This window comes from Galeopterus variegatus, unplaced genomic scaffold, assembly GCF_000696425.1.
Source record: "Galeopterus variegatus unplaced genomic scaffold, G_variegatus-3.0.2 Scaffold526, whole genome shotgun sequence".
NCBI classification, from domain to species: Eukaryota; Metazoa; Chordata; class Mammalia; order Dermoptera; family Cynocephalidae; genus Galeopterus; species Galeopterus variegatus.
In genome coordinates this window covers 77-11,271 of record NW_007726637.1, presented here as the reverse complement: position 1 = coordinate 11,271, position 11,195 = coordinate 77, and the positions used below count along the sequence as shown (strand labels likewise).

Genomic DNA, 11,195 nt, shown 5'->3' with positions numbered 1-11,195 from the left:
CCCAAGTCAAGCGTTAAGATCCCCTTACCGGTCATCTTTTAAAAAAAAAAAAAAAAGTATTTTATATCTAAATACATTTTCTATCTTTATATTTTCCACTCTAATATTGTGAACATTCACGTTATTAAGGATACATGAAAAATGGATTGAATTGCTGCATATTATTTACTTTCTAGAATATGTACATAACTTGCTCTTTGTAAGTCATTGTGAACCTGTGACTGCTTCTCTCCTAGTCTTTATGGTATTTTATCTTTTGGGAGGCTATTTTGCATATTGGTTTCCAGAATAAAACATCGTTTTCCTCTTTTTAAGCTGGTGTCTTATGAATGAGAATTTCAGTTGTTGATGCTTGCTTAGGTCAATGCTAACTTAAGCCCTTGACTCACTGTCCTGGTCCTCCCAGGACCTGTGTGGTCCAGCATGTTTCTCAGAAAAGTTGTTCTGTGTGTTCCAGCAGTCCCCCAGCGAGCGGATCACAAGGTGGTAGACACCATTGACCAGCTTGTCACACGTGTCGTTGAAGGCAGCCTGTCTCCCAGAGAGAGAGCTGTTCTCAAGGAGGACCCTGCTTACTGGTAGGTCTTTATTTTTTGTTTGCTTGTTTTTTGTGGGGTTTTTTGGCAGCTGGACAGTAAGGGGATCTGAACCCTTGACCATGGTGTTACCAACACCACACTCTAACCAACTGAACTAACCAGCCAGCCCTGCTGGTAGGTCTTTAAATGTCACAACCCTATTAATCCCTCCCATAAAACATGGCAAAGCGTGGGTCATACTAATGGTGTGAAGAGCAGAGGGTGAGATGTCTGTTTTGAGCAGTGGTGTCCTCCAGCAGGAAGAACACGGGAGTGGGTCAGATTCACCTGGGTTCAGCAAGCCCCAGCTTTGCTGCAGACTGGCTTGTGGCCTTCTCTCGCCTGTGAATGCAGCTCATAGTCCCTGCTGTGCAGTTTTAAGGATACAGTGGGACATGCATGCAAGGAACGTGGAGTAAGATAAGTAATGTCTCAACAGTTTGCAATTTATTGCCAATATTTGTTCAAGTGTCTTCTGCTTTTGCCTTACGGCCTCTTCATGTGAATAGAACAACTTTCAGAATCACAGTTGGCGTCCTAAATACTCGTATAGGACTTGCTTATTAGAGAAAGTAAAGAAGAAGGTAAAGTAGGGGGAACCCACCTGTGTTCCACCAACATCCACTTCCAATCTTTCTGCTCACCATGAGCTGTTGTTTTTTTTTTTAACACAATTGTGATTATGCTGTCATGTGATACATCTACTATTTTTAGGTAGTGTAAGAAAATGCTTGTATTACCTACCCTTTGTAAACATTATTTCAGATGGCCGTATTTACTAGTCCATAGAGGAAGTGGTCAGAGTTTACTTAGCCATTCTTCTCTTGCTGGACTTTTAGAAGGTTTTTAATTATACACTATTTTAAACTGCTTCAGTGAATAACATAATGCATCACATTTTCTTGCTTGTTTAGGGTAATCTTTATTATTTATTAGATTGCTGGGTGTGGACAATTTTTATGGTTTAACTTTTTTTATTATAAAAGTGGCATGTACTCTTTGTAAAAATAGAGTCAGGTAAAAAGGCAAGGACGCAGTCATTCAGAGCTCTATTGCTTGTTCCTCCACAGTGTGTACTTTAGAGTTGTGTTCCGTGTTTTTCACTTAATTGTCTTTATTATCAATGGTTGTGTAATATTCCGATACAAACAGGTATCTTATTCAGCCATGCCTATGGTTGGATTCCTAGATTATGTCCTGTTTTTCTCATTTGTGAATAACATTGTGATGAACAATGTTTTGCTTGTATTTTTGTCTACCTTTCTGGTGATTTATTAGGATAATGTCTGGGAGTGAAATTGCTGGGTAAAAGTTCATTTGAGAGGCTTTTGATCCACATTGTTGTTTCTTGGCTGTAGCATTATTATTTGGGGCTGGATTGTTGTGGGGGGGAGTCCTGGACATTGCAGCAAAAGCCTTGGCTGTAGCATTATTATTTGGGGCTGGATTGTTGTGGGGGGGAGTCCTGGACATTGCAGGGTGTTTAGCAGCATCACTGGCCTCCATCCACCATATGCCACTAGAATCCTTCATCTCATTTATAACAACCAAAAATACCTCCAGACACTGCCCATTCTCTTCTCAGGAGGCAGAGTTGTCCCGATGGAGACTATTGATCTTTATCATCAGATTACTTTCCATGGGTTATTATTACCAGTTGACACTCTGGCTGCCACTCTGTAAATGTTCTGCTGTGCCCTCTTTTTTGGGGGAGTGGCTAGCCAGTATAGAGATCCAAACTCTCGACCTTGGTGTTATCAACACTACGCTTTAACCAAGTGAGCTAACTGGCCAGCCCTGTGCCCTCTTTTGTAGTCAAAATTGTACTTGTACCAGACTTGGTGTTTTTGCTGTTATAATTACTGAAGATGCTTGAAAGGCATAAATTCTATGTAACAGTTCCAGAACGTTGGTTCTACCCAGCATGATTTACCAGGGGGATGGTTGGAGCCTGTTAGGGTTTTATTTTTGTAAAATTCTTGAGTTTGTCTGGGTTATTTTCATGTATTGAATAAGGTAGGCCTGTAACTTAAAAGTTAAAAATCCCTAAATAACCTAATTATCCCAGTTTCACTTATTGAATACCCTTTATTTAACAGACATGCTTTCTGTGCACTTGGTACTGTTCTAAGCACATTACTGATTTAAGCACTAGCTGGCTGAATCCTCATAAATAATTTTTTGAAGTAGGTCTATTGATATCCTTATTTTATAGTTAGGAAACTTCAGGCTCCACAAGACCTCTTGCCTCGGTGATGTACAGCTGGTAAGAGGCAGAGCAAAGATTCAGATCCAGGGTCTGTGTTCTTAAGGAGTGTGCATGCTGAAGGAAGGAAGTTAGATAGCCTCACATCGACCAATGAAAGCAAAGACCGAACTCTCTTGATAAGGAGGCATCCAGATGTGGAAGGCCCCGGGGCAATTTCCAGGTGATGGATGAGGTGATTGGGCTGGAGGGACAGGGGGCCCTGAGAGGACTGGGGGCTCATGCTCTGCCACTGCACACAGCCCAGCATGGTCACTGACAAACCAGGGGCGGCAGGCAGAAACCACAACCGGATTCAGGTGTTGGGATTGTAATGGCAGGGTAGGATGCAAAATCAGAAATAAGCATTGAACTAGAGATCTAATATTTGAAGAAAACTAACTCCATGAAGGAGAGTCACCAAATTCAATAAACAGCTGACACCCGGGAAGACAGGGTGACTATAAGAAAGGGGAATTTAGTCTAAAAACATGTACTGTTTATGTAGTGGATAGTCTCAGGCAGATAAGAGTTATTTTATCTGTGAAACAGGAGCTGGTTGTTATGGAAAAGAACCTATTAAGAATCTTGGAAATGAAAAATACGATTGTTGAAATAAAAATCTCTGGTTGGCTGATAGATTCTGATGAACAAATTTGGGAGTTGGTCTTGAGACTGTATTACCCATGAACTCCAGAAGGCATTATCTAGAGACTCATGAGAGGAAAGAGTATGATACAAAAAAAAAAAAAAAAAACAGGGATAAGTAAAGAAACCAGTAAACTTAGGTTTCTGGTGTGTATGTTTGAATTCTCACAGTGGTTCTTGGATGTGGTTTAACAAAAAATAAATTGACCTCATAAAGAAAAGCAAAATGTTTCTGCCATTGCCTATTCCCATGCTTGTTCTGCTCCTTTGCAGGCTGACACTTAGTTTTCAAACTACAGTGCTCTTTTTTTTTTTTTTTGGACCGGTAAGGGGATTGCAGGCCTTGGTGCTCCCAGCGCCGCACTCTCCCGAGTGAGCTGTGGGGCCAGCCCAACAAATATAAGTTTTATTTTACTGAAGGTTTCTTTCTATAGCCATGAAAGGTCTACAAGTTTACTTACAAATTTAAATATGAAAACTTATCAGCTGCCATCACTGATAAGCTGTTTAGAATGGACAGCTCACTTCTTTACAACAAACAGATTTCACTGAGATCTTTTACCATAATTACTAAAACACATTATAGAAACTAATATCCACACCCACAAACACCAAAATTTCATTCATTCATAAAATTTCTATTTCAATTTCTATGTTTCTTACTAACAGTAAATGTTAAGAGGGCATTTTAAATTAATTTTTTTCACATTAATGAACATCCTTTAATATCCATGGATCTCGTTATAATTGTGAATTCAGCTAGACATCAAATCTTCCTCAACTACAGTATTTACATTTATTAGGGATGATTTTTCACTTGAAGTCATGGATAAATGGAATGTTATGTTACCCTGTAGTTATGTCCAGTATCTTTTTATCAGAAAATATCTGTGGCAAATACAGTGTGAGCCTAAAATAAACCCTATTCCATCTGACAAAGTCTGACTACGTAATCATATTCTTTCAATAATGACAACAAAGCAGACACTCTATGGAGTAATAGACAATAAAGTGGCTTAAGGAAAGTCTTTGAAAAGTCATCTACAAGACTAGACATCTGAATAAATGAATAATGCTAAGTTTTTATAACTTCTACTTATACATCTAAGAATAATACTTTAACTACAGTTCTGGAGGAAGATACACTGAGATCAAAAATGTCCTTATGCACATAACATATTCTATTATTACCAGCATTTTGAATTATTAATGATAATCTTATATACCTGCAGTCAAATGTTCTGGTTATATAAAATGTATAAGATATGTCTTGACAATTTTTCACTATTTCTGGAAGATTGGGCACTAAATAAATAAAATAGTCCCAAACAGGCATATTGAAATAAACAATTAAATGCTGATAAATAGCTCAGAGCAATAAACAATAAATCTGTATGCAATGAAGTCAATCTCACTGAGTTACATAACATACTCTGAAGTCTGATGAAATGTACTGTCTTCCTATTCAAGGAAGTATATTGATTTGATTTAAGCAAAACCATAATAAAGAATACCAAAACGCAGCTCTCAGAATTCTAGATATCTTGGCACTAACACCTATTATGGTATAATTAAAGAAACTCTGGCCTGGGAACCAGAAGAGCAGGGTTTGGTCCTGAATGTGCCATCAGCGGTGTGATTTGGAGTTAATTTACAAGTTTCTTTGCCTTTCTGGATTTCTTTTCTCATTTATAAAATAAGGGCATGAATTCAAATGCTCTCTAAGGTGCTTCTGGCTTTACTGATCTGTATGGTCTCTGATCTTAATTCTAAAAGTTCGCTGCACAATAATCATTGAGGATGAGAGCAAGCCACATATATGATGATATATTCATTTTGTCAAGGCACTAGATTGCATCTTGGAACATTGTTACTACAAAGGAGTTTTGAAGATAGCATTGGTTCCAGGTCTATTTCTATTCATTTGTTTATACTTTTGGCAAATATTTATTAAGTGCCTATTATCCTCTAGATACTATGCTGCGAGCTCAAAGAGAAATATTACAGCCTGTGTCTAATGATGGAGACAGCAAACGACATTGAAAGACACAGAGCAACAGTTAATTCACAATTTGTCCTCAAATCATCTTTATATGGTTTATATCACATTAACCCGATTCATTGACTACATTTTCTGGAACACAGCTTCTTATTTGTCTCCTGGGAGTGGGATGGCCCTGGCCAGGCTCTCCGGGACAGCCCAACAGGTTCACATGTTTACACATACAGGAAAAAGCAGGCAGCCAAGAATCCATCTCACCTAGCCTCAGCAGGATTGTCAAAGGACCCCAAAGTTAACAGAAAATCTAAGTTGATGCTTGTGGAGGAAAAGAAACGAAAATCCCAATCATCAACAGGAAGAAGGGACGTGGGTGCTCAGGCCCTTGTCTCATTCAGAGTGAGGACAGAGCTAGTGAGGAACTCTGGATATCTCTTTGGAAAGCAGGAGTTTAGACAGGTGTATTGATTAGCTGTTAAAGGAATAGAAATGGGATTTACAACATCCGTACTACTCTAGAGGAGGAAAAAAGGCACACACAAAAAATGTATTTAGTCCAATATAAAGCAAGAAAAGAAAAAGAAATCAAGGAAGAAGGGCAAATAGGAAACACAATAGGAGATGACATTGTGAATGTGTTCAACCTTATTAGTAACGTTCAGGTTTCAGTGAGCTACCCAGAGACCGAGTTGAAAAGCACCAGCTGTTGCTTCCTATGAGAGATGCTAAAACACAGAGTGAGAAGCAGAGTTGGAAAATTACATAGGCAAATGCTAGCAAAAAGAAAGCAGCTGGAGAAATGTTGTTACTTCAGAGAAAACAGATTTCAAGGAGAAAAGCATTGGAAGGGGCAGAAAGAAGAGATTCCTGATAAAAGGAAAAGTCATCATTAACATATAAATTGTGGATGTTGATGTCCAAACTACAGAGCTTTGAACTATGTAAATAAATAACATTTTGAAATTGTTGAAATCCAAAACCATGATAAGAGGAATGGATAACCCAAAACCATGGTAGGAGATGTGAATATATTTCTCTGAAATGGGTAGATGATGTAATCCAAATAAGGACGTGGATGACTTAACACAGTGCACAAGAGCAAACTGGTTAGATGGTCTGCTAACATTTGTGGAGCAGTTAATGACTGCCAGGCAGTGTTCGCAGCACTTGCTAACACAGTGCACAAGAGCAAACTGGTGAGATGGTCTGCTAACATTTGTGGAGCAGTTAATGACTGCCAGGCAGTGTTCGCAGCACTTGCCTCCTGATGAAAAGTGTACAACTCAAGCCTCATAACAACATGAGGAAGTAATTTGTTGTCATCCTCCCCATTTTACAGATGGAAAAACTGAGGTGCAGAAAGGCTGACAGCTAATAAGTGGCTGTGCTGGCTTGCGAGTATTCTGTGGGGTTTTTTTTGGCTGCTGGCTGGTATGGAGCTTGAACCCTTGACCTTGGTGTTGTCAGCACCATGCTCTAGTATTCTGTGTTCTTGATGCTGTATTCCAACAGAAGTTGGGACGTAGATTTGTGACTGATGTCCTTCGACATTGTAACCATCCAGGGGAAAGGGGCTTCCATCAGAGCCATGGGTGACTGGGGCTGTCAGGTTGCTGGGCACTGATTCTGCCTTCTGCTCTCGATGAGGGTGGCCTTGGTGGGGCTGCATGTGACTGGAGAACAAGAGCAGCCTGTTGGTCAGTGTTCCCTTTTAAGTGGAAACCTTGCTTGGCAGGATATGATTTTGGAGACTGCTCCTATCAGCCCTGCAGAGGGTTCAGTGTAGTGGCGGAGTCATGGTGCAGCCTGTTTTCCCAGGTCCAGCCAGACCTCGACTGTGTGGACAGTGTCAGCAGGAGCTTTGAGCTGCCTGCCAGGGATATGCCATGTTGCATGGTGTTGCCAGCACCCTGCGACACGCAGCCACTTCACTTCCAATCAGTGTCTGTGTCATTGGTAATCAGAAACCTCATCTAAGACCTAATATGTGGCCACTTAACATCAAGCAGTCTGAAAGCCACCTGAAATATTCCCAAATTATTCGTTCTTCTTTAACACAAACTGAAATTGAACATTCACAAAAGTCTGTTACGTATGAGATCACAGAGAAAATTGCAGCACATCCAGAGATAGAAAAAACAGGTGGGCCATGTTATGCAGTGCGGAAAACTAGAAACCAGCGACAACCAAAATAAAACAGGCTTCTAAATAACGTTTGAGAATCAGAACTGAAATCAGAAACAGTTTAGAAGGAAGTAGCAGGGAGAACACTACATGCCAGAGGTGGCTGTAACAGCATTGGGGAGAAAAAGTGTGACTTCCAGGGCATTTATTAGGAATAAGGAGTGGAGATAAAAAGCATTCTACTTGTGAAGCTAGAAGGAAAATGATGAAAAAGTCTAAAGACGCTAGAAGGGGAAGGATTGACAGAGATGAAAGAAGATGCTAATGAAATGGAAATGAAGTAAATAATGCTCTTTGAAAAAATTTAGACACATTAGAAAAAGAAAAAAAAAGTTTTACATTAAAAAACAAAAAAAGGGGCTGGCCCGGCACTGCTACAGTGTGCTGCTTGGGAGCGCAGCGACGCTCCCGCCGAGGGTTCGGATCCCACATACAGACTGGCCGCTCACTGGCTGAGCGAGGTGCGGGCGCAACACCGAGGGTTGCAATCCCTTTGCCGGTCCCGGTCCGGTACGGGCACGACACTGAGGGTTGCGATCCGTTGCCGGACACAAAAAAAGACAAAAAGGAAAAAAAGAAAGGGTTTACAGAAATGTGTTTGCAGCAATGATTTGGTACACGGTGGTGTTGTCACAAATGTCCTGCTGTGCCTGTTTTGTTACATAGGTTTTTGTCTGATGAAAGTAGCCTGGAGTATAAATATTACAAGCTGAAGTTGGCAGAGATGCAGCGGTTGAGCCAGACCTGGCAGGGAGCTGATCAGAAGCCGACCTCGGCTGAGTGTGCAGTGCGGGCTATGCTGTACGCCCGGGCAGTCCACAACCTCAAGAAGAGACTTCTTCCAGGACAGCGGCGGGGGCTCCTCCGTGCTCATGGGCTCCGGGGCTGGAAGGCGAGGAGAGCAACCATCGGCACCCAGACCCTCCTCTCCTCGGTCACACGGCTGAGACACCACGGCCAGCAGCCTCCAGGCTCCTCACAGGCAAAGCCGTCCCTGCCAGATGGAAGTGATGCTGCCAAGGACTGCCCACCAGACCCAGCTGGACCCTCTCCTCAGGACCCCAGCCCAGAAGCCTCAGGCCCATCCCCCAGAGCAGCAGTAGCAGACGCCTCCGAAACCCCTCAGACCTCCTCTCCCTGCCCATTTGCCGACGGTGGGTGCTCACTCCTGTCCCCACTCCTCTGGGCCCCAGTCCCCACTCTCCCATCTCCAGAGGTTTCTCCAGAGGCAAGGATGGTGTCTCAGCAGTCTGGGCAAGGTGGCGGGCAGTAGCTATAGGGAACTAGCCAGGATGGGCACACGTGGAGGTGTCTTCTCTTGCTTCCCCAAGAGGGCTGCATACAAGTTCTGTTGCCCTCTCCTCCTCTCCTGAGGTGGAGCTGACACAAGATGCTGCAGCGCCTCTGTGCTCCCGAACAGGGTCGTGTTGCTGGGGTGGCCAGCACAAGTGTGTGCATGTGCTTGGGATCCCGTTTCTTACTCTCCTTACTTCCTCACAAGATGCTGCAGCGCCTCTGTGCTCCCGAACAGGGTCGTGTTGCTGGGTGGCCAGCACAAGTGTGTGCATGTGCTTGGGATCCCGTTTCTTACTCTCCTTACTTCCTTGTGGCATTCCCTAGGGCTGTCTTTCTTCCTTCTGCCTTCTCTTCTCCAAGGTCTCTATAGATCTCCTAAGGGTTAGCTGACCTGCACAGCTTCTTCTGAGTTTACCAGCTTCACCCCTTTTGCTTCTCTGGGTCCCCTTAAGCTCTTACCTTCTCCCTGTCAATGGGCCTGCTCTCTGACCATGCTCCACTGAACACTAGTCAGGAACGTAGGGTCAGACACATCTCCACACCTACTGCACTGTGTAGCTGTTGTTCTGTTGCGAGCCACTCCAGCCTGTGGCTTAGAACAAGAGGTGACCCATAGTGCTCCAAGTCTGCTGACAATAGGGCATCTGCTGAGCTGGGGCTGTCGGCTGGGGTGGTGGAGGTGACTGGGCCATGTGCCTGTCACCCCCGAGCAGTCAGCTCAGTCTTGTTCACCTCGAGGCCTGGGCTCGGAACTGATAATTGGCACTTCTGCCTCTCCTGTCAGCAGATGCAAGTCCCAGGGCCAGCTCTGATTGAAGGGGGGAAGACAGTCTGCCTCTTGCTGGACAGAGCTACAGAGTCATGTGGCGAAGGGCGAAACTGCAGGGAGGGATGTGCACAATGTTCACACAGGAAACAGCAGCTGAGAAGCAACACATGACATGTTCTTTGTTTTGTAGTTGACATGAAGACAATGGAGACTGCAGAGAAACTGGCCAGATTTGTTGCTCAGGTGGGACCAGAAATTGAACAATTCAGCATAGAAAACAGCACCGATAACCCTGACCTGTGGTACGTACCCCCACATCTGATCACACCCTTTTGTTGTGAATGTGTTCACCCAACACGTATATTCTGAGAGCCCGCCAGACAGCCTAGCCAGTGCTGTCCTGCCCCGGAGATACACCAGGGATAAGTCGTGATTCCAACTGAGCTAGGGCCGTGAGGGAGAAGCATCTGTTCTAGGGGACCAGGGGGACCTTCCCTCATCTGGGGCATCAGGAGAAGCCCCCTGGAGGGATGTTTAATCTGCATCCAAAGGCCAAGTTGCAATCAGCCAAGGATAGTGGGGGAGAGGTGAGGATTTGCTGCCCATGGAGTGACAGTTGGCCTTTGTCCAGCTCTGGGCAACAGGCACTGACACATAGCCATGGCGTGGCACCCGTACCCTCTCCATCCTGAGATGGGGGTCAGCTCAAAAGCACACAGTCCACAGGTGACAGAACCAGGGTGGGAGCCCCCTCTGCCTCTAGGGTTCTTCCAAGGAGCCATGTGGAAGTGCCTCCTTCAGAGGGAGGCTGCCTGGGGGCCATGTATTCCCATCATTTAGCCATAACTGTGCTGGGGGGCTCAGTTCCCAGCTTGCTGGAGAGTTGTGCCTTAGTCTAGTTAACAGTACTGTTGAGGGCCAGCCCCGTGGCTCACTCGGGAGAGTGTGGCGTTGGTAGCACCGAGGCTGTGGGTTCAGATCCTATATAGGGATAGCCGGTGCGCTCACTGGCTGAGTGTGGTGCAGACCACACCGTGCCAAGGGTTGCAATCCCTTTATTGGTCAAAAAAAAAACAAAAACAAAGACAAAAAAACAATACTGTTGAAAACTTACATTTGTCAGAGTGTTTATGGGCTCCAGTGGTGTCGAAGCATCTCTTCCACTCGATTGGGACCTGCGTGGGCTGAATACCACCCTCTTCCACAGCCTTAGCCCCTGACTGGGTCCTGCTCCAGGTTGCCTCCTGATCCGTGTGAGACTCAGGCCTGCTGTGTGGGGCACTGACTGCTTTGTGGGTGGGAGGCCTGGCCAGGTTCACATCCTGGTTCTTCATTCTCCAGGCACTGGTGACCTCAGGAGGCTACTGGGCCCTGCAGACCTCAGAGTCGGGCCTGCCTGCTGTGGGTGGAACCTCACTTCACCACAGGGAAGCTGGGGCATTTCATCAGTCCTTTCTTCTTCTTTCAATGAAAACT

General features: G+C 44.3%; 1 protein-coding gene across 1 annotated transcript in view; it reads left to right on the top strand.

Annotated features, from left to right (window-relative positions):
* Positions 1-10,021, top strand: part of SUGP2 (SURP and G patch domain containing 2) — a gene marked incomplete at its 3' end in the record, with an annotated part of 20,657 nt that extends 10,636 nt beyond the window's left edge. Inside the window, exons 4-6 of the mRNA XM_008569749.1 lie at positions 461-578; positions 8,321-8,808; positions 9,910-10,021. Of these exons, the coding sequence (XP_008567971.1) occupies positions 461-578; positions 8,321-8,808; positions 9,910-10,021 (718 nt within the window). The remainder of the gene's footprint in view (positions 1-460; positions 579-8,320; positions 8,809-9,909) is intronic.
* Positions 10,022-11,195: the final 1,174 nt, after the last annotated feature.